This window comes from Bos indicus x Bos taurus, chromosome 3 (genome assembly GCF_003369695.1).
Source record: "Bos indicus x Bos taurus breed Angus x Brahman F1 hybrid chromosome 3, Bos_hybrid_MaternalHap_v2.0, whole genome shotgun sequence".
Classification (NCBI taxonomy): domain Eukaryota; kingdom Metazoa; phylum Chordata; class Mammalia; order Artiodactyla; family Bovidae; genus Bos; species Bos indicus x Bos taurus.
Window position 1 is genome coordinate 104046696 of NC_040078.1, and position 24359 is coordinate 104071054.

At 38.5% G+C, this 24359-nt stretch overlaps 1 protein-coding gene across 5 annotated transcripts in view; it reads left to right on the forward strand.

Moving 5' to 3' along the window:
• The window catches only part of FOXJ3 (forkhead box J3), a 126044-nt gene that overhangs the window by 36726 nt on the left and 64959 nt on the right, over positions 1–24359 (forward strand). For 4 of the 5 annotated variants that reach the window (XM_027537626.1, XM_027537622.1, XM_027537624.1 and 1 more), the window contains 2 exons: positions 9584–9908; positions 22259–22333. In XM_027537626.1, coding sequence (XP_027393427.1) covers positions 9584–9908; positions 22259–22333 — 400 coding nt within the window. Of the gene's footprint in view, positions 1–9565; positions 9909–22258; positions 22334–24359 lie in introns of all 5 variants that reach the window. The other variant, XM_027537625.1, reaches the window with a different exon arrangement.

Consider the following 24359-nt stretch of genomic DNA (forward strand, 5'->3'; position numbering starts at 1 on the left):
TTCTATACCAGGAAAATGGAAAAATTTATTTCTTTTTTTCCCTTGTTATACTTCTGTCTCTCTGCTCCAAAATATCCAGCTGGGACTTTTATACTTTTAGAACTTTGGATTTTTAGAACTCCTTTATAGAATAAATAAGATTTTGTGGGCTGTTTCAGGAATCATCATTATAGAATCTTATTTCTGTGGGAAGAGCATATTTTCAATTTTCATATGCAGTCTACAAACAAAATTTAAAAACACAACCCTTTCTGGGTCATTTCTTTGGAGTAAATAATTGAATGAGGGGCTCATTTCCATTGAGGTTGATAAATGATTATTGTCCCAAAGAAAGGCAATGCCAAAGAATGCTCAAACTACCGCACGATTGCAGTCATCTCACATGCTAGTAAAGTAATGCTCAAAATTCTCCAAGCCAGGCTTCAGCAATACGTGAACTGTGAACTTCCTGATGTTCAAGCTGGTTTTAGAAAAGGCAGAGGAACCAGAGATCAAATTGCCAACATCCACTGGATCATGGAAAAAGCAAGAGAATTCCAGAAAAACATCTATTTCTGCTTTATTGACTATGCCAAAGCCTTTGACTGTGTGGATCACAATAAACTGTGGAAAATTCTGAAAGAGATGGGAATACCAGACCACCTGACCTGCCTCTTGAGAAATCTGTATGCAGGTCAGGAAGCAACAGTTAGAACTGGACATGGAACAACAGACTGGTTCCAAATAGGAAAAGGAGTACGTCAAGGCTGTATATTGTCACCCTGCTTATTTAACTTCTATGCAGAATACATCATGAGAAACGCTGGGCTGGAAGCAGCACAAGCTGGAATCAAGATTGCTGGGAGAAATATCAATAACCTCAGATACGCAGATGACACCACCCTTATGGCAGAAAGTGAAGAAGAACTAAAAAGCCTCTTGATGAAAGTGAAAGTGGAGAGTGAAAAAGTTGGCTTAAAGCTCAACATTCAGAAAACGAAGATCATGGCATCCAGTCCCATCACTTCATGGGAAATAGATGGGGAAACAGTGTCAGACTTTATTTTTCTGGGCTCCAAAATCACTGCAGATGGTGACTGCAGCCATGAAATGAAAAGACGCTTACTCCGTGGAAGGAAAGCTATGACCAACCTAGATAGCATATTCAAAAGCAGAGACATTACTTTGCCAACAAAGGTCCGTCTAGTCAAGGCTATGGTTTTTCCAGTGGTCATGTATGGATGTGAGAGTTGGACTGTGAAGAAGGCTGAGCGCCGAAGAATTGATGCTTTTGAACTGTGGTGTTGAAGACTCTTGAGAGTCCCTTGGACTGCAAGGAGATCCAACCAGTCCATTCTGAAGGAGATCAGCCCTGGGATTTCTTTGGAAGGAATGATGCTAAAGCTGAAACTCCAGTACTTTGGCCACCTCATGCGAAGAGTTGACTCATTGGAAAAGACTGATGCTGGGAGGGATTGGGGGCAGGAGGAGAAGAGGATGACAGAGGATGAGATGGCTGGATGGCATCACTGACTCGATGGACGTGAGTCTGAGTGAACTCTGGGAGTTGGTGATGGACAGGGAGGCCTGGAGTGCTGCAGTCCATGGGGTTGCAACGAGTCGGACACGACTGAGCGGCTGAACTGAACTGAACTGAACTTAGGGCATGTCAGATTAAAACCACTGAGTAAGAGTGACAGTCATTTAAAATTTAGAAAATTCTGAAGAGTAGGAATTTGATGATAATAGGTAATATTTATTGAATGATTATTTACAAAATTCTTCTTCAGTCAGTCAGTTCAGTCGCTCAGTCGTGTCTGACTCTGCGACCCCATGGACTGCAGCACGCCAGGCCTCCCTGTCCATCACCAACTCCCGGAGTTCACTCAGACTCACGTCCATTGAGTCGGTAATGCCATCCAGCCATCTCATCCTCTGTCGTCCCCTTCTTCTCCCGCCTTCAGTCTTTCCCAGCATCAGGGTGTTTTCAAATAAGTCAGGTCTACACATCAGGTCTTCTTAATGGTTTGTATATATATCTCACGTAATCCTCACAACAGTTCTTTGGGGTGGGTACTGTTTTTATCCTCACCTTAAGGTCATATAACTAAAAGTGAAAGAACTTGGATTTCAGTACAGGCAGTTTGCTCCAGAGGCTGTGTTCTTTTTTTTTTTTTAATTAATTTATTTTTAATTGAAGGATAATTGCTTTACAGTATTTTTTTGGTTCTTGCCATACATCAACATGAATCAGCCATAGGTATAGTATGTTCCCTCCCTCTTGTAGGTCCCTCCCATCCCCTACCTCACTCCACCCCTCTAGGTTGTCACAGAGCCTGGGTTTGAGTTCTTTCAGTCATAAAACAGAGCCTGTGTTCTTAATTACCATATTTTTTCTAAAGTAGGATGTTGGCCATGTTATTTTGCTGAAATTGAACTAGGAAACTTTGGCTTTGCTGGTATATGATAACTAATCTTGAAAAATAACAGCAGCTCCTTTTGCTTGGAATAACTTAAATTGCTTCACTTACACATTAAAAAAAATTTTTTTTTTTAATGTCACATGCTTCCAAAATGTAAGGTCAACCTGTAGTAATTATTTTTTTACTTTTTAAGGTTCTGCTGCAATATGCCTTGGGTACCCAAATATCTACATGTACTCTTCTTCCTATAAGTAGAACTCACTTCCCCCTTTCCCAAGAGAAACAACCTAGAATTTTATTCATTTATTATATCCAGCTGAAATTCTAAGCTCTCTGGGTGCTTTCACTTTCATTAGATCCCAGAGTGGCTTCTTGGTTTATGGTAGAGGAGAAGGAATAGAATAAAAGCAATAAAAGCCATTAGTTAGAAAATGGGATAATGAGAAGCACAAAATACTCACTAGGCCATATTGATTATAAAATCTTCCTGGGTAGCAGTGGCAGAGCCTCATGCCATGACAGTATAATAAGTTCCTTGATTCTGCTTTTGGGCTCTGCATTGTTCCCTGTGCCTTCTGAAGGGGCTCACCTTGTGGCCACATCTGAGGTGGGTATGGGTGAAGATGCCCTTTCTGGGAAATGCACAACTTTATAGCTCACTTCTTACTGATTAGCTTGGGTATTATTTTGGATACCTAAGAGACTTTTGCAGTCTAGGCATCCCCCTGCCCCCATACAGTTATTTTAAAAAGCTTAATTTTCTAGACTTTTTGCTACTTTGAGCCAAAGGACATGCCTAGGCAGAATTTTTTAATGTGAAGACTCTGCCCTCTGTGCTTGGAACTTACCCCAGGGACTTCTAACCTTCTGGTGCCATGGAATCCCTTCAAAGTCTGGTGAAACCTGTAGACACTTCTCAGAATAAGGTCTCAAAATTCATAAAATAATATACTTAGGATTATAAAAGAAACCAATTAATTATATTAGCAAAATATTAACTTTATAACAGTAATATATGTATCTTTGAATTAACACATTAAATAAAAAATCTAATGGCAAATCTTAATACACTGTCATAAATTTGAAGTAGTGAATTTAAAAAGTTGAGATTCTGTAACATTTATCACAGTATATGAATATATTAGTGATTTTTGTTGATGGCAGAGTCATGGGTACTGTTAATGCTACTGTGATTTGTTGTCTACTTTCCTAATTAAAGAAAGTGCTTAGTTTCAGTTACAAGTTAGTAGAAATAAAGGTTATATTTTCCCCCGTCCAAGTTCTTTTACCTCCTGAGGGAATGATGGCGCTGGTGAGGCCATTGAGGTGTAATAGTCTTGGGTAGAAAGTCAGCACCTCACAACATTGCTTTTGTTTGGCAAGACAACACTCTTCTCTATTGCTAAGGCTGCAGTTTTGCAGCCATCAGTCAGTTACTTCGGTTGGCTCTTTCAGAAGCAGTATGTGTTTTTTTTTTTTTTCAACCATGTAGGACTTCCAATTGTAGGACTTTTATCTTGAACTGCAGGCCATGAGCAGAGAGTACCTCCCTTAGCAAATCTGCGTTTTCTCCATCTCTGCTTGCAACTCTATTTGAAGTTAATTTTTCTTTTAGGACTTTGTTTTAATTAACTAGAAGGAGGCAACACATGCCAGTATTCTCAATTTTTCCTATAGTAATTCTCTACTTGCTATATAGCCTCAGTTGGCATATGATCTGTTTTCCATTTACAGTAGGTGACAATTTGACCAAATCCTTTGTCACTTTAATAAGTGTTACCAGCTTTCCATCCTGCAGTTTTAGAGTTCTTAATGTTTACCTCATCCTCTCCTCTAAGAGAGTGTCTTTTTTTTTTTTTCCTATTTTATGTATGTATCATAATTTATTTCTACTGAATATCTAGGTTATTTTCAATTTTTACTATTATAAATATTTATTTTAAATTTTTTTTTTTTTTTAACTTTACAACATTGTTTTGGTCTTATTTTAGGTCCTATTACTTGTATCGCTTCACTTCCGTGTCCCAGATTCCATGTTTGTTAGTAGTTGCGTTCACCTGCTGGTAGAGTTCTTTTTATAGTACTTAAACACGTAAAACTTCCCTGGTAGCTCAGCAGTAAAGAATCCGCCTACAGTGCAGGAGATATGGGTTCGATTCCTCACTTGGCATTAAAGGAAATGGCAACGCACTCCAGTATTCTTGCCTGGAAAATACTATGCACAGAGAAGCCTGGCAGACTACAGTCCATGGGGTCGCAACAGTCAGGCATGACTTAGCGACTGAGCAACAGCAAACATAAAAAGTCTGGAAGGTAGCAGTTCAGGACTAGGATGGCAGCTTCACAGTTGGTTCACCAAAAAATCAGGGACCCAGATCCCTTCTTTCTGCTCCATGCCTTCAGCATATGACTTCCATTTCCACAGATCACTTTATGGCCAAAGATGACTGTTGGCACACTAGCTGTTGTATCCACATTCAGGATAGGGCAAAAGGTGTAATAGTATCCAGAATAAAATTTGGGTTGTAGTCTTAAGGAAGAAGGCCACAACAGGTATTAGGTGGTAGTTAGTGGTCTCTGCCATCGACCTTGCTTCTGATTGCCTTGAATGCTGAGATGCAGTAACAGGAATTATGTTTTAAAATGTTTAAGTATATATATGTATTTTGACCCCCTGAGATGCATGTGATCAGAATTACTACTGTGGTAATTACAAGGATTTCTTTTAAGTTCCCAGTTGCTCAGTTTTTCACATGATACCAGGTCTTAAGATAAAATGGCAAGGAATGGAGGGGGAACATTCAGGCATATCTAGGTCACAACATCATAATACTCATTACTCTTATTTTCCTTGATGTCTTCCTTGATGTCTTCCTCTTAGGTCCATTTAGGAAAGCCAACAGTACCTCTACCCATTTCCCACCTTTTCAATCCTATTGAAGTCTTGAACTTTTTCTTTGTAAGCTTTGGTTACTCCTCAGGTATTAGAGAAATTACAGAGGGAAGCCAAGCAACAGGCTGAAGTAGCTAAAATGCGAATTTGTGAGCATATCATTGGCAGTATGTCATTAAGTGAGGTCAGAACCCCTTTTTTCCTCCTGTATGGTGGAGTTGTTAGATCTTGATACTCTTTACCTTTTCATTGTATGCAGAGAAAATTCCTCATGCAACTCCTTTTAAGCAATAGATACCATTATAGATTTAAGAACTTCAGACATAATTTCTTCATGCCTTGCTTTATCCTGCAAGTAACATTATCTTCTTACCTTTACTTCCGTCTCCCCATTTTTCTCTCCTCTTGTAGTAGAACTTTCTGTCTCTGTGTAGTGCTACTTGTCAGTCTGTGCTGAGTCACATTTTTTTCCAGTTCATAAAGGACTTCAGTCCTGTGGTTTTCCTTCCTCATACTGTTGAGTCCTCTTTTCTTTTACCTCTTCCTTTTAGCTTGAAAACATGTTTGATCTTGTTTGTTTGGGGAGGAGCATACCCACCTTCATTGGATAGTCACTATTCTGATCATTTAAGCACCCTTTACCCACTATATTCATAGGCATTGCAGGAGCAGAAAAGAATCAGAAAGTTCCTTCTTCTAAGGAGCTCATGGCCTCATGAGAGAGTTAAAGATAATTTAATTCTGTGTAAGTTCTGTAATAGAAGTATTTATAATCTGTAGGGGTAAGATCTAGTTCAATTTAGGAGATGGAGAATGAGAAGAGTAGATTGACAAGACTTTCTGGAGCGGGGGGTGGAAAAGGAAGTGAGGATAGAAAGCTTATGATGTAATTGTACATGTGAAAACAGCATGGTTGAGCCAAACTGAGGTTATAATTGCTCTAGAAATTTATCAAGAAGGATTAACAAAAGGTAAATGAAAGCTAATGTAGTTGAAAATGAGGCATTTAGAATTAGTATAATAGGAGAAGAGGAACCATTGAAAGTTTCGGGGCACAGTGGCAGGAAAACATTGCTGACTTCTCTCTTGGAGTATATGCATGGACCCTGGAGGTGCTTAGCAGGGAGGAATCAGAGCCTACAAGGTCAGCTAGGAAGCTTTTGGAATGAGGTGAGGTAATGAGGGCCTGACATTTCTTAACCAGATTTCCATAACCAGATTCCTCAGAGCCTCTCCTGCTGTTTTTAAATCTGCCACCATCTGTTCTCTTATACAAGTGGACTTCTGTCATCACCATTCCATTGAGAGGTTTCTTTCTAAAGTTACTTGATGATCTGGCCAAATCTAATGGTCATTTTTTTGTCTTCTCAGTAGAGAACCACTGCAGCAACCAGCCTAAGCAGCAACAATGGAGACACTTTTTATCTCCCCACCAAGGATATGTAAAATTGAACAAACAGCAAAGAAAACAGAAACCCAGTTTTTCAGATTTTAAATTTAAGAGAGATTTTTATAGTCTACTTCAAATTAGAACTAGTAGACATAAGCACAACAATGGAATACTTTTTACTCATGATGTCTTTGACTAGGCACAAATTCTTTCCAGCCTATTTAGATCTTAACTTACTTCAAGTCTTGGCTAAAGTTCTTCTGTTTCTTAAGGCTGCAGCCCATGTTGTCTTCTACTTTTTTCTGAACCATTACAGAACCCATAGCTCTTTTTCAACTCTTTCTTGTATTTGACTTTCCTAATTGGAGTATAGGTTCCTAGAGGATAAAAATTTTATCTTAATTGCTGTGTGTATAAAATTTTACTCTAGAATAATCTTGTATACATGTGTAATCACAAATTCTTATTAAATGTTATAACAGTATTAAGTACCTACTTACTGTATGTTCATGTTTTATTACTGAGATTCTCATAAAGTCAGTGGCACTGGTGGAAGGAAACAGAAGTTAAAGATGATTTTCAATAGGAAGCATCCGCAATATCTGTTATATTCCAGTTTGCAATGTACTTTTACATTATCTTTGAAAATGTATATGACTAGCTGCGTGGGGAATTTGAACAAAATAAAGCTGTTTGGTAGAGACTTAATTGAGACCAATACGATGACAGCCTGGTATAATAGCCAATGCTTGTAGAATAAAATGTGAATGATAATAGCAGCAACTATCAATACTGTTATCACCACCACCAAGAGCTAATATTTATTGCCTGTTTATTGTTTGCCAGTCACTGTACTTTATGTCAGCGAGAGGTAGATACTATTATTCTAATATTACAAGTAAGTATGGTAGAAAAACTGCTAGACTGGGCATCAGGAGCTCTGAGCTCTGGTTTTAGTTCTGCTGTTAACTATTTGTATGAATTTGTTTTTCATCTTTAGATTGAAGCGATTGTTCTCTGATCTCTAGGGTACTTTGCCTACTCTTTGACATTCTGTGATCTCTAAATTATCTTGGCTTCTTATTCCACAAGTTTCTATAACTTATTTCATTCTGGAAACAGACGTTTCTGGCTGAGATTGTAGAACAGGAGGGTGAGGTTTTTTTTTTAGATCTCTGAAGGTGCTGTATAGAGGAATTTAAAGTTCAGGTTTCAGAGGAATGCATACTGTAGAGATGGGAAGGGAGAATGAAAAATGTAAAACTGTTAATCAGAATATAAGAAAAAGAATATCTGGTAATGCAGATAGAATCCTCATGGCTGTCTCTCGATTGCTTGATCTTGTTTACTTTATGGTTCATTAGTACCTTCCCTAGATACTCCTAGAGCAATATTATTAACTAACACTTATTGAGTGTTTCTTCCTAGTGTAAGTTACCCATTTAATTTTTAATTCTCAAAGTAGTATTTTAACCATAAGCATTATTATTGTTTGATTTCACAGATGAGATGGGGTTTAGAGATACTAACATTTTCATAGTCTCACAGATAGTAACTGGTAGATTATGTACTTGAATTCTGGTCTACTTGACTCTAGAATCTGTTCTTTATCAGTTCTACATTGCCTTCCAGAAGTTCAGATCCTAAGCACAAAGTGTAGATTGTTTTTTGCCTGTGGCCATTTGGAATGAAGGGTATATGTGGGATTTTCTTTGCCACAGTTTTTTCTTTTTACTGAGATATTTTAAATTTCCTATTTTGTTTTCTTTTTTCCTTTATTTTCATATCAGTTAGAAGTCTTTCATGCCTCTCTGCTTTGTTGTCAGGCTCACTTTTCCTGCTTCTTTGATCCCAGGATAGGAAAGTTTGTAGCCCTTGTTGAAAGTTAGCCATGCTAGTGTGAAGTGTCAAGCTTTGTTTTATTTTATCTTTCATTCTTAGGGCAGCTTCCTTCTCTCTCCAGAATATGTGTTAACCTGGCAGGTGTTGTTTTTTCTTTCTTTGAGTGGTAATGGTTTGAAATTTTTCGGCCTTGGAGAGAGAGAGATTACAGAATCCAGATTACTGGATTACTGGATGTTTTTGTAAGCCTGTCCTTGAGTTTTTAATGCTTCTTTTCCTGCTTTTCATTTATGTGACTTTATCTCTTATATCCTATACTCCCAGATCTTAGTTTTTTAAAGCTTGTTCTTTGACTTTTTTTTTTTAAACCGCGTGGTGCTGCCTATTCTCCATTTCTGTATTTCATCTGTGTCCTTGAGTTTGCATTCCTCTTTTCGGTCAACTCCCCCAGCTAGCTTGTCTCCTTGCTATTCTTGTCTACCCTGCTTTACTCTTCCTACCTCCCACCTGCTCAGCTATACCTTCTTTCCTCCATGTAAATTCCTGTGCCTGTTTCTCAGTTACTTCTCTGACCTCTTGTCTACACTTTACTTTTGGTATTCTTTTGTATGATTTCCCTAAAATTTATGTAAAAGAAATGCCAGATATGTAGTCTTAAGTTTTAAAAGGGCCTGTGGTGTTGGTGAGTAAAGAGCTGGACTGCAGACAGATTTTTTTTTTTTTCACACTGTGATCCTGTCTATCTGTTCAAAGTGACAGATAGTTGTTTTAAGAAAACTGACATAAAAATTTTTACACTTTGTATGTTTGCATTGTTCTGTCTCTTGTATAGTTTCAAACCAAATTTGTTGTTTTGGAGAGGAAGAAATTAAGAAAAAAAATTGGAAATGTAATCCCTTAAATATTTGGTTTGGTCATTAATATACTCAATCTTTTTCCTCCAGATTTAACTCAGGCTTTCCCTCACTTTGGAAGTCCTAGATTTGTGAATATTGGATATTTTGAGAAGCAGGGGTTCTTTCCTTGATATTGACTAAGGAGTCTATTTACCTTCAGGATGACATCTGAACTGGAGAGCAGCCTAACATCTATGGACTGGTTACCACAGCTCACCATGAGAGCAGCCATCCAAAAATCTGATGCTGCACAAAATGCACATGGAACCGGAATTTCCAAGAAGAACGCACTCCTTGACCCAAATACAACCCTGGACCAGGAAGAAGTCCAACAGCACAAAGATGGGAAACCTCCATACAGCTATGCCAGCCTCATTACATTTGCAATCAATAGCTCACCCAAAAAGAAAATGACTCTGAGTGAGATCTACCAGTGGATTTGTGATAACTTCCCATATTATAGAGAGGCTGGCAGTGGTTGGAAGGTAAGGATTTTATTTAAGTTTTTATTTTTATACTGTGAACAAGAACAATATTGGCTTCTACTGAAGGTAAAGCTTTGTGGAGGTTTATGTAATTAAAGGTGAAATTCTGATTACTAGTCATTTTTAGGATGTAAAAGAAATGTTTTTAGTTTGATGAATAACTATTTTTGGTAGAATATTAATTTGTTAGAACTTTATTGCAAGAGCATAGCATGAAGTGGGAGTAGAGATAAAGTAGCAATCACTGGAAAACCGTACCCACAGTTCAGGTAAGTTGAGAGTCTAAGGTTCGAAAAAACCAACATAGTATTGCAACTAGTATTGTTTTCACGACCCAAGATTTTTAAAAAACCTTTATTTTGAAAGAATTCTAGATTTACAGAAGAGTTACATAAGTAGTACAAAGCATTCCTGTATATCCTTCAGCCAGTTCCTCCATGGTAACACCTTATATAACTAACCATTAACAAAACTAAGAAATAATACTTTTGACTTAGCAGTACTGTTAGCTTCTAAGTACATTACAGACTTTATTCAGATTTCACCAATTTTTCCACTTATGTCTTTTTATGTTCCAGGATTCATTTCAGGATCTAATCTAGGATCCCACATTGCATTTTGTTGTCATTGTCATGTCTCCTTAGGCTTCTTCAATCTGTAACTGTTCCTCATCTTTTTTTGCCTATAATGATCTTGACACTTTTGAAGAATACTTGACACTTTTGAAAAGTACTTGTCTGGTATTTTGTAGAATGTTCCTTGGTTTGGATATGTCTTATATTTTCTTGATTAGATTGAGGGTAGTGCATTTTGGGGAGGGATAATACAGAAATGATGTGTCCTTTTCTGTATATCAGTCATATCGGGGTATCTTGACGTCAGTATATCTTATTACTGATAATGTTGACCTTGGTTCTTTGGTTAAGATGGTGTCTGTCAGGTTTCTCCACTACGAAGTTACTATTTATGACTTTGTAAATTGTGTTTTGGGGGAGATACTTTGGCATGCAAGTACCCTGTTTTTTCCTTAAAACTTTATTCATTTCAGCTTTCATTGGTAGATCATTACAGCAGTTTTTGTTTTTTAGCTGTGATTTTCTCTTTTCTTTTATTCCTCCCATATTAATTGGGATTCTTCTGTAAAAAAAAAACTTATCCCTACTTCCCCTTTTGTTTATTTATTCATTCATTCAATCATTATTTGTAACAGTTGGCACCCATGGATATTTATTTTTTGTATTGCTGTTATTTGTTCTTCAAATTGGTGCTGCTTTTGCCATTGGGAGCTCTTAACAAGTTGGCTCCTGTAACTGTTGATATATGGTTCAATTCTTTTGTTTACTTCTTAACTTTGTGACTCCACAAGATGTTCCAGGCTCATCTTATACCTTTCCTGTCCCAGCTCTAGAATCAGCTACCTTTTTAAGAAGTCCTACTTCCTCACCTAAGCTTTTTCAGGAGCCTTCAGGGTAGTTACCTGCCTAACTTACGTTATACAATGGATAATTCAACTTTCTTTTGTATCTACACATGTTGCATTCATATTCTTATGTAGGAGTTATCCAGTTGTGTGCTTTGTGGAGGTGTGTGTATTTGTTTATGTGCATGTGGAAGAAGGGGGTTTACAGAGGTGCCATCAGCTGGTAGTTACACTTGCTTCTCTTAATCTTTCCTGTCTTAACATCTTTGTCTTTTTTGTTTAAATGTATTTATTAAAGGCATTTACTAAATTACTGTGTACCAATGATGTGCTCTGTACTGTGCCAGATAACCAAGTGCCTTATGGGAAGGGATTTTTTTTTTAATCTCTTCCTCTATTCCATGCCCCAGCATAGTACTTCTGTTTGCTGCTGCTGCTGCTACTAAGTCACTTCAGTCATGTCTGACTCTGTGTGACCCCATAGACGGCAGCCCACCAGGCTCCTCCGTCCCTGGGATTCTCTAGGCAAGAACACTGGAGTGGGTTGCCATTTCCTTCTCCAATGCATGAAAGTGAAAAGTGAAAGTAAAGTCGCTCAGTCGTGTCCAACCCAGAGCGACCCCATGGACTGCAGCCTTCCAGGCTCCTCCGTCCATGAGATTTTCCAGGCAGGAGTACTGGAGTGGGGTGCCATTGCCTTCTTCCATACTTCCATTTAGTAAGCCTTAATAAATGCAGTTTGAATGAAAGCCAGCATCCTGGTTCCAGCTTTCTTTCCTAGCTTTATCTTTTGTTAGTTCCCTCTCATATACTCTTTCTTCTTCTATCTAGTCCCACCTATTAGTTTTCCTAGATAAAGATATTTTGATTTCTTGCTTTTTTCTCTTACTTGTCCTTAGACTTTCTCGCCCTTTTTTCTGTTAGCTTTATTCTGTTTATTCTTTAAGCTCATATGTAACCTCTTTTCTCCATGTAGAAGTCATCTTTTGTGTTTCTATATGTTTTATTAATAACTCTATTACCAGGTGGAACCTGCGGCAAAGAACCCGCCTGCCAGTGCAAGAGATACAAGAGACGTGGGTTCGATCCCTGGGTTGGGAAGATCCCCTGGAAGAGGAAATGGCAACCCACTCCAGTATTCTTGCTTGGAAGAGAATGAATCCCATGGACAGAGGAGCCTTGCGGGCTGCAGTCCGTGGGGTCACAAAGAGCTGGACATGACTAAGAGACTTAGCACACAGCACTATTATAGAACTTAGAGTTTTTTGTTCAGAGATCTTATTTCATCTGAGTCCACCTGTGAGTGCCAGATTCGGTCTGTTGTATTTCTGGCTGCTGGCCAGACCAAGTTATGGTCTGAAACTGGTTTAGAAATAGTGATATTTTACCTGGAAGATACATGGTTTGAATGTAATGAAGGAGAAAAATGGGAATAGGTGGAGAAACAATGCTGCTTTTTAGAACTAAAGGATATGCCGAGGAGATTATCTGGTTCAGTTTTTTATATTAGGAAGCCATTTAGTATTTCCAGGGATTGCTATTTCATAATTATTCTTTTTTAAAAAGTTTTCTTCGACCCAATTTTAGGAGCCTAGAACTGGCCATAATTACTTTTAAGTTTTATTTTTGTAAACATAGAAATGTAATATTTTGAACATTTGAAATGGAGATACATGGAAAGTGATTTATCTTCTCCTTTGCCAAGGTCTTATCTCTCTTTTCATGTTTAAAAGTTCCCATTCATGGTCTTTAGATTTGTTTAACATTGCTTGTGCAATTTTCTGTTCACTATTTCTTCTTCAGGTATGGAGGAGATGGGTTAGGGAAGGTCATGTAGAATTTGTGAAATTAGCTTGTGTTGCATGAAATGAGAGTTGAATAAAGATCCTAAAGCAGTTGTCATCCATCTTTCCAGAAACATAGAGACAGTTAAAGTTACCCAAAGGAGAAAATGTTGCTGTGCTTGCTTAAAAGATTCAAATAGAATTTTAATATTTAGGTGAAGTGAAAGTCACTTAGTTGTGTCCGACTCTGCGACCCCATGGGCTGTACAGTCCCTGGAATTGTCCAGGCCAGAATACTGGAGTGGGTAGCCTTTCCCTTCTCCAGGGGATCTTCCCAACCTAGGGATCAAACCCAGGTCTCCCGCATTGCAGGCGGATTCTTTACCAGCTGAGCCACAAGGGAAGCCCCAAATTTAGGTGAACTCCCTTTCATTTTGTGCCAAGGCATTGAAGGGAGATTACATATTAAAAACAATCCTTTGAATAATCCATGACAGTTCAAAAAACTATATAAGTTTCTATAATTGAATGATTTTATAATCTGAACTAGAAGAAAAGGAATTTAGATTTTCGTGCTATCCACCTTACTGAAGAAAGCTAACCTGTTGTTGGAATTTAAGGTAGTAAAAGAAAAATATGAAAGAGTGGTATTGGTATGTGGGGTATATTCTACTTTTCTGAGTGAAGGAAAAAGAAAGAAGAGTATATTATGTATTTGCTTATTGTAAAAAGAAATTTAGGAGTAATAAACTAGAAATACAGTAAATATAGTTATCTATAGGTATGTATAGAACTGAGGTAGAAGAGAGAGAGAACGGAATGAGATTGTGAGTGTACCTTTTTATATAGTTTTGAGTTTTAAAACATCTTAAGTGTTTCACACATTCAAAAACTATATGTAAGGAAATAAAAAAAGGTTTAAAAAAAATCTTAAAACTGAATAAAAGTAGTAATAGTTGTAACTCAGCTAGTAAATAATCTGCCTGCAATGCAGCAGACTGTGGTTCTATATCTGGGTTGGGAAGATAGCCTGGTGAAAAGATAGGTTACCCACTCCAGTATTCTTGGGTTTCCCTGGTGGCTCAGACCATAAAGAATCTGCTTGCAGTTTGGGAGACCTGGGTTCGATCTCTGGGTTGGGAAGATCCCCTGGAGGAGAGCTTGGCAATGCACTCTAGTATTTTTGCCTAAAGATCCCCATGGACAGAGGAGCCTGGCAGGCTACAGTCCATGGGATTGCAGAGAGTCAGACACGACTGAGTGACTAAGCACACAGCACATATACACAGTTGTTGTTCAGTCGGTCTTCTGGATTCTCTCTAGACTGAGATGTTTGCTTATTTTCTTAAAATCCATTGTTCCTAGACTTTTGTGGTCATCTCTTCTTGATCCTTGACCTTGATTATTGTGTTCTGGTTTTTCTTGTTGTTGTTTAGTTGCTCACTTGTGTTCAACTCTGCAATCCCATGGACTGCAGCACGCCAGGCTTCCCTGTCCTTCCCTATCTCCTGAAGTTTGCTCAGACTCATCTGTTGAGTTGATGATGCTGTCCAACCATCTCATCCTTTCTCACTTCCTTCTCCTCCTGCCCTCAGTGTTTTCCAGCATCAGGGTCTTTTCTGATGAGTCAGCTCTTTGCATCAGATGGCCAAAATACTGGAACTTCTGCTTCAGTATCAGTCCTTCCAATGAATATTCAGGGTCAGTGTCCTTTGGGATTGAGTGGTTTGATCTCCTTGCAGTTCAAGGGACTCTCAAGAGTCTCCTCCAATTCTCCTTTTAATCCACAGTTCAAAAGCATCAATTCTTCAGTGCCCAGCTTTCTTTACAGTCCAACTTTCATATCCATACATGACTACTGGAAAAACCATAACTCTGACTAGATGGACCCATTTGTCAGCAAAGTAATGTCTCTGCTTTTTAATATGCTGTCTAGGTTGGTCATAGCTTTTCTTCCAAGGAGTAAGCGTCTTTTAATTTCATAGCTGCAGTCACCATCTGCAGTGATTGGGGAGCCCAAGAAAATAAAGTCTGTCACTGTTTCTATTGTTTCCCCATCTATTTGCCATAAAATGATGGAACCGGATTCCATGATCTTAGTTTTTTGCATGTTGACTTTTAAGCCAGCTTTTTCACTCTCCTCTTTCACTTTTATCAAGAGACTCTTTAATTCCTCTTTGCTTTCTGCCTTAAGGGGGTGTCATCTGCCTAACTGAGGTTATTGATATTTCTCCCGGCAATCTTGATTCCAGCTTGTGCTTCATCCAGCCTGGCATTTCTCATACAGTACCCTGCATATAAGTCAGATAAGTAGGGTGACAATAGACACCTTTCTCGTTTGTGACAGGATGACAATATACATACTCCTTTCCAACTTGGAACCAGTCAATTGGAAGTGATCAAACAGGAGATGGCAAGATGTGAACATCGACGTTTTAGGAATCAGCGAACTAAAATGGACAGGAATGGGCAAATTTAATTCAGGTGACCATTGTATCTACTATTGTGGGCAAGAATCCCTTAGAAGAAATGGAGTAGCCCTCATAGTCAACAAAAGAGTCTGAAATGCAGTACTTGGGTGCAATCTCAAAAATGACAGAATGATCTCTGTTCGTTTCCAAGGCAAACCATTCAGTATCATGGTAATCCAAGTCTATGCCCAACCACTAATGCTGAAGAACCTGAAGTTGAACGGTTCTGAAGACCTAGAGGACCTTCTAGAACTAACACCCCCAAAAGATGTCCTTTTCATTATAGGGGACTGGAATGCAAAAGTAGGAAGTCAAGAAACACCTGGAGTAACAGGCAGGTTTGCCCTTGGAGCACAAAGTGAAGCAGGGCAAAGGCTAATAGAGTTTTGCCAAGAGAACGCACTGGTCATAACAGACACCCTCTTGCAACAACACAAGAGAAGACTCTACACATGAACATCACCAGATGGTCAATACCGAAATCAGATTGATTATAATCTTTGCAGCTGAAGATGGAGAAGCTATATACAGTCAACAGAAACAAGATTGGGAGCTGACTGTGGCTCAGATCATGAACTCCTTATTGGAAAATTCAGACTTAAATGAAGAAAGTAGAGAAAACCACTAGCCCATTCACTTAGAACCTAAATTAAATCTCTTACGATTATACAGTGGAAGTGACAAACAGATTCAAGGGATTAGATCTGATGGACAGAGTGTCTGAAGAACTATGGACAGAGGTTAAAGACATTGTACAGGAGGCAGTGATCAAGACCATCCCCATGAAAAAGAAGTGCAAAAAGGCAAAATGGTTGTCTGAGGACGTCTTACAAATAGTTGAGAAAAGAAGAGAAGGTAAAGGCAAAGGAGAAAAGGAAAGATATAAGCATCTGAATGCAGAATTCCAAAGAATAGCAAGGAGAGATAAGAAAGCCTTCCTCAGTAATCAGTGTGCGTCGTAGGATAGAACAAATGACTACAGGTATTCGTATTTTGGGAGTCCCAGCTCTCACCGTGGGAGAAGAGAAATATATGTGGGAACATGGTGATTGATGGAATTAGAGATGCCAGATTAAACTCAAGTTGAAAATAAAAATCAGTAAGAGTGCTTTTAAAATTCAGATTTCTGGGTCACAAGTCCAGAGATTTTAAATTAGTCATCTTAGAGCCTAGTAATCTGCATTAATATTCATCTCAACTGATTCTAGGGTAAGTAGGCTGTACTTTTGAGAAGCTGCCTTTGAAGATGTGGTTTCCAAGGCCAAGCAGTTTGCCTTTAACAGTTATTTTAGTTCAGTTCAGTCGCTCAGTTGTGTCCGACTCTTTGCAGCTTCATGGACTGCAGCATGCCAGGCTTCCCTGTCCGTTACCAACTCCTGGAGGATGATGCCATCCAACTATCTCATCTTCTGTCATCCCCTTCTCCTTCTCCCTTCAGTCTTTCTGAGCATCAGGGTCTTTTCCAATGAGTCGGCTCTTCACATCAGGTGGCCAAAGTATTGGAGCTTCAGTTTCAGCATCAGTCCTTCCAGTGAATATTCTGGTTTGATTTTCTTTAGGGTTGACTGGTTTGATCTGCTTGCTGTCCAAAGAACTCTCAAGAGTCTTCTCCAGCACTCCAGTTCAAAAGCATCAGTGCTTAAGTGCTCAGGTTTCTGTGGTCTAACTCTCACATCCATACATGACTACTGGAAAAAAAATCCATCAGTTATTTAACCTGGGCCATTTTTCTCCACCTTTAACTTGGCCATCCTGATTATGTCTGCCTCTACTCTTTGAGCTTTTTTCCTTAGGGTTGTTAGATGTAGTGTGTGTCCAAGTTGTGAGGTCTGAAGTAATCTCTTTTCTCTGTTGTGTACTGTAAATACATGTCATGGCTCTCATAGCTCTCTGGGTGTTTTTATTTTCTGAATATGCTCTTGGTATTTTTCCAGAAGATTCATGATTACCATATGAAAAGCATTATATTCCATTTTCTGAATTGGTAGAAAAGATCCTTACTTAGGAGGAAGAGCATTAAACAATCATTGCGTAATGTGAAATGTACATTTTGCCTGACCTAATCATCTATGAAAGTCAGAAAAGATTTCCTTAAGGAACTAACATTTAAACTAAGAATGAATTGGAGATTGAGTAGACTCAGGTGAAGGGAGTGAAGGAAGGCTGGAGGCCGTAACTTTTGCAGGAGACGGAAAGCCTACAGGTGAGAGAGAACATTGGAGAGGATGAGGGTAGAGTACAGACAGTATAGACTTACAGATAGCAGGTTAGGGTGAGGTCATGAAGATGCTTGTGGAGGCTTTAGGATTTTAGATTTTATCCTAAGTGCAATGAGAATTTACTGAAAGATTTTAATTGAAGCGGTAAAGTCAGATTTGCCTTGTGAGGAGGTAACTGCCTGCTGGGTGGAGAATACTGGAGAGGGGTAAAGAGAGGACTGCAAGGAGATCCAACCAGTCCATTCTGAAGATCAGCCCTGGGATTTCTTTGGAGGGAATGATGCTAAAGCTGAAACTCCAGTACTTTGGCCACCTCATGTGAAGAGTTGACTCATTAGAAAAGACTCTGATGCTGGGAGGGTTTGGGGGCAGGAGGAGAAGGGGACGACAGAGGATGAGATGGCTGGGTGGCATCACTGACTCAATGGATGTGAGTCTGAGTGAACTCCGGGAGTTGGTGATTGACAGGGAGGCCTGGCGTGCTGTGATTCATGGGGTCGCAAAGAGTCGGACACGACTGAGTGACTGAACTGAACTGAAGTGAAAGAGAGGAACGAAGCTATTGTACTAGTTTTTGGTGTGACTGGTGTCCTAGACTGAGATGGTAACAGAAGAGATGGAATAAAGAAGGTAAATTGAAGGCAGACTTAAAAAATTTGGTGATGGATTTGTTTTAGATGGTAAGGAGGAGGGAGGAGTTAAGGAGGCTTGACAGGTGTCTGATTGGAGCAGTTATATGAATAAGCAGAGAAGAGGAAACTAAAGGAAGACCACATTGGAAATAAAGATTGAGTTTAGTTTTAAACATGTTGGGTTGGAGTTTCTGGCGATGTCTAGTAGATTGTTGAAAATTTATGTTAATTTAGGAGAAAGGTCTGTAACAGATGTTATTGAAGCCATGGCTGTGGATGAGATTGCCTACACAGCAAATGTAGAAATGAAAAAAGAACAGTGGTAGAATCTGGAAGATTTCCAGCTTTTAAGCTTTTTATAGAGGCGGAAGACCCAAGTAGAGATGTGTTCTTACAAAGCCATTTAGAAAACATGACCATTTTGATTTCATCTTGATTTTTTTTTTCCATCTTGAAGTTTTTAGATGGGTAGTTTTTCAGATTAGTTCTTTCTTTCCTTTGTCTTCTTTTGGATTTGGACTGAGTACTTTTTGTGATTTCATTTTATCTTCACTATTATTTTATTAGTTATATCTCTTCCTAAATTTTGTTTTGGGAAGTAATTATTCTAGAACTTACCACCCATATATTTAACTTATCACACTCTACCTTCATTATACTATTTTCTATATGGAGTGAGAACTTTATAAACCTTATACAGTTGATCCTTGAATAGCCCAGGCAGTGCAGGCTGACTCCTCCACAATCGAATGTATAATTTTACAGTTGGTTCTCCATATCTGTGGTTCCACGTCTGCACATTCAACCAACCTTGGATTGTACAGTACTGTAGCGTATTGTGGTGGTGGTTTAGTCACCAAGACATGTCTAACTCTTGCAACTCCATAATTGTGGCTCGCCAGGCTCCTCTGTCCATGTATTTCTCAGGCAAGAATACTCAAGTGGATTGCCATTTTCTTCTTCAGGGGATCTTTCTGACCCAGGGATCAAACCCATGTCTCCTGCATTGCAGGCGGATTCTTTACTTCTGAGCCATCAGGAAAGCCCACTATAGTATGTATTTATTGGAAAAAAGTATGTTTAGTGGACCGGTATAATTCAAACCCATATTGTTCAAGGATCTGCTGTACTTCTGATTCCCCTGAGCCAGCCTTTATGTTGTTACCATGTTTTCCTTTTACATGTTATAAACCTCATAATAAGCTGTTATATTTGCTTTAGACAGTCATCTTTTAAAGGCATTACAAATAAGAAAAAGTGATTTTTGAAAATTTGCCTTCATTTTCACGGTTTCTGGAACTCTTCATTTCTTCTTGTAGTTTCAGGTTTCCATTTGGTATCATACTTCTGCCTGAAGAACTTCCATCTAACATTGCCAGCCAACTGGTGGTACAAAAAGTGAATTTTTTCAGCTTTTGTGTCTTGCAGAGTCTTTATTTTGCCTTCATTTTTGAGAGATATTTTCACTGCATATAGAATTGACTTTTTCTTTTATTATTTTAAAGATGTCGCTTTTTTGTCTTCTAACTTGCACAGTTTTTTGAGACATCTGCTATAATTCTGATGTTTATTTCTCGGTACATAATCTTTTTTTTTTTTTTTTTCTCTTGCTTCCTTCAAAATGTTCACTTCATTTTGAATTTCAGCATTTGGGCTATAATGAATATAGGTGTGTGGATTTTTAATTCCTTCTGCTTGATGTTCTCTGAGATTCTTGCATCTGTGATGTGTCCTGCATTATTTTTGGAGGACTCTTGACTGTTACTTCTTCAAATTTTTCTCTGCCCCATTCCATTTCATTTCTTCTTCTGAGACCCTAATTACATGTATTGTTAAACAACTCTTGGATGACTTTTTTTGGATTTGTGCATGTGTACATGCCCGCATGCATATGTGTTAGTCTGGATAATTTCTACTGATCTAGCCTCAAGATATCTGAGCCTTTCCCTGGTTCTGTCCCATCTACTGATGAATCATCTAGGGAATTTTTTATCTTTGACCATGGTTTTTTGAAACATAATCATGTTACATTTGACCCTTTCTTATAGTTTACGCATCTCTGTTGAAATTCCCCATCTTTTGATGCAGTTGTGCACTTTTTCTGCTTGTTGCTTGAACATATAGTTTTCTAAAAGTGCTTGTCTGATATTTCTGACATCTGTGTCATTTCTCAGTGGGGTTTTTCTGATTACTTTATCTTTTGATAGTGGGTTTTTTTTCCCCCTTCTTTTCCATGTCTCTTGCAACTTTTGACAGTTTTAGCTACATGTGTAGAAGAATGGTTGAGATAGAGGTAAATAGTATTTATAACTGTAAATGGACAGTCATCTTTTTTCACAGGCCATTTGTGTCTGGGTTGAATTACTCTTACCAGAAGTTGAGCTGGATTTGAGTTTCGTTGTTGGTACGTTTACCTTTAGTATGCCACAGACTTTACGTTCTTCCACAGTAGACTCCTGTTACCTTGTGCTTGGAGACAGGCTTGGGTATTGTAGAGTTTTCTCAGTGTTCCTGCTTTCTCTTTAGGTTTTAGTTGTCTCTGCCCACCTTGCTGCATATGGGGGGCTCCATGCTTCTGCCCCTCCTCTGTCAGTAGATTATTACTTCTCATTCCTGCCAGGCTTGTGCTAGGGTCTAGTGGTTTTGTGTTCTTTTTTTTTCGGTCTTGATCCAGACTTAGTCTTACTCAGGCCCTTGGACCTGTGGGGGAGGGGTGTCCTTTTTCAGTGTTTTTTTGCCCCCTCAGCCAGATCAGTTATCCTTGTTTATCCAGTTAAATTTGAGTGGGAGTTTTGTGCCCCTTTCCAAGCTATAGTCAACCTCCAGCTCAGTGTGGTATATTGGAGTAGAGTCCTGGCCCCAGGGCAGTTTCTGACACTTGTCCCATTGTTTTTGCTGTTACTGTTCAGTCTGTCAGTCATGTCCGACTCTTTGCAAACTCAAGGACTGCAGTATGCCAGGCTTCCCTGTTCTTCACTGTCTCCTGGAAATTTTGGAGCATTTCATTAAGAAGAAATGGCCTGTAGGTATTTTCTTTAATAATTGAGGCATAGTCCTGTTTATTCATGAAAGATTACCTGTTTCACAGCTTCTTCAGGTCTCTGTGTTTTCCTTCTGTCCAAGTTGGTTTTCCTTTCCTGCTGTCATTGAGGAACCTGCATGTTCTTGCTGACTTCTGTAGCCCATGTCTTCCCATGTGGTTTTCTTTCTTACATATCGTAGTGAGAACCTAGTTGGTTTTTATGTGCTGCTCTTGTAATGGAGCACATAAACTTTTTAAACTCATTAAAAAGTGGTAATATATGTGCCTTGTGGATCATTTGAACATGATAGAAAAGTGAAAGGAAGAAAATAATCTTCACTTATAATTCCGGGGTTATTCTATAGAATTCCGGGGTTATTCTATAGAATAACTCCTAGCATTTTGCATTCTGCCTTGTTTCTAAGAATAAATAAATTAGCTAATAAATATATACCACAATTAAAATCACAATATGCATATAATTTTTTATTTGGTGTTTAACATTGATCATAGACATCTTCTTGCATCATTAAAAGATCTTACTAAACATTTAAAAAGGGACATTTACTCCCTGTTTGGAGTTTTGTAAGATTCACTGGAACTATCTTTTCCAATAACTATTTCCCTTTGCAGCATTCATAATTTGAAAATCAGATTTAAATTTGAAGCTCATTTAAAAAGCTTATTCCATTTGTAATGATATGTCAGCATATAGAGATATTTAGGTTGCTGATTCTGTTTTTAAAGGGGGTTTTGGTTTTTGGATTCCAATGACCCTATAGCTTTTCTTTTTTAATTTCAGAATTCCATCCGACATAATCTGTCACTGAACAAATGTTTCCTTAAAGTGCCTCGATCCAAGGATGACCCTGGAAAGGTAGGATTCATTTTCTTAAAATAATTGGATTCCTCATTGTATCTGTTGGCATGTTTGAATCTGAGTTATACCTATTATATAAAGAAAAAGAATTGGGATTAAAGCTTCAGGACCTTGTCTAGTTCATTGATAAGAAACCTTTGTGAAATAGCAAGTCCTCCGTTACCCTATACTCCCTATTCTACTTCACCTCGCCTTACCCTATTTTAGTTTGTATGCTTCAAGGAAAACAGCAGACAGGAAGAGATTTCTTTTCAAGCAGTAAGAAGCTAGCTAGCTACTGAAGAGTTGGTCTTCTGTTCCAGGTTGCTGTTTCTAATCTAGTTTTTGTTTGGTTATTTTTTTAAGTGTTATGTATTAAATTAAACATGACTTTTGAATTTTAGAACCACAATTTATTGTTGCATATAAGAAGTGAATCTGGGTCAAGGGGGAAAGGAGTGAATCTATATGTAATTGACTAGTGGAAGTAATTCTTACCCTGAAGTAAAATTTTTCTCTGTTTTATCCTTGTTTTCTTGGTTCTCATTTTTTCCTCTTCATTCCATTTATCTTCTGCCATTGTTGCATTTTTAATATTTTATCTGCAGAAACTTCCTTTTTTTGAGTTTCAAACTGTATCAACTGAATTGTAGCCTGAACTTGGTACTAGTTGTTTGGTTTCTGAAGCTCAGAGTACTTGCTTGCACCATTTTTCGTTGTCATGATAAATTGATAGATTAGGACTTTTGAGATAGTCTATCTTTTGGAAACCACACATTCTTTTTCTGTTGGTTAGACTCTTTGTCACCTTCTTCAGGCTACTGTCACTGAAAGAATTTTTCTAAAATGTAAGCCTGATCATGATATCACCCTGTTTAAAAGCACTCTCCAGTGTCCTGGAGGTGTTTCTTACATCCTTTACTATCTTTTCCTTATCTTCCTTTCTAGCTATGATTTCACCTTACTCAATATCCATTGTGAGGAACTACTTGAAGTTTTCCATACATACCTTTCATATAGTTTTCTCCTATTGCACAAACTCCCTCAACTTGTCTTCATACTCGTCTTTTAAGATTGAGCTGCAACATTACCCTGTGAAGTTTTTTTGTTTTCACGTACTTCAATTGAGTTTGTTGTTCCATCTTTTGAGTTCCTGTTACTTTGTCATCACTATAGTAGCTTCTAACTGATATCTCTATCCTATGCTATGCTATGCTAAGTCACTTCAGTTGTGTCCGACTCTGTGTGACCCCATAGACAGCAGCCCACCAGGCTCCCCCGTCCCTGGGATTCTCCAGGCAAGAACACTGGAGTGGGTTGCCATTTCCTTCTCCAATACATGAAAGTGAAAGTGAAGTCATTCAGTCGTGTCCGACTCTCAGCTACCCCATGGACTGCAGCCTACCAGGCTCCTCCGTCCATGGGATTTTCCAGGCAAGACTACTGGAGTAGGGTGCCATTGCCTTCTCCGTTCTCTATCCTAGGGCTTACTATCTTCAGTATATAGTAGCCAGCCATCTTTCAAAAATGGCCATATGGTCTATGTTTAAAAATCTTCATTGGTTTATTTACTGCCTTTAGGTTAAAGTCTAAATGTGAAGAGGATGGGGATAGTTTGTATATAGTTCAGTTTTTTAGCCCCAGTTGCTTGCACAGTGACTGGTGGCACTGAGGAGACACTCCTGTTGAATGAATGAATATAAAGCTGACCCCTGAACAATGCATGGGTTAGAGGCATTGACCCTCTGCCAAGTATAATTTGTAGTTAGCCCTTGGTATACATGGTTTCTGTGAATCCACAGTTCCACATCTCCCAGATTCAACCAACTGCAATTATGTAATATTGTATTTAATATTGAAAAATGTGTGTATAAGTGGACCCGTTCGGTTCAAACCTGTGTTGTTAACTGTATTGTATCCTCTGTTAGACTGTTGACTTCTTGAGGTTAGGACATGGAGAGTTATTCATCTCAACTGTAAAGCAGGCACTCTTAAATAATGTTTTATGGCATCTTCTATGATCTGCCCCATCAAGTTGATTCTC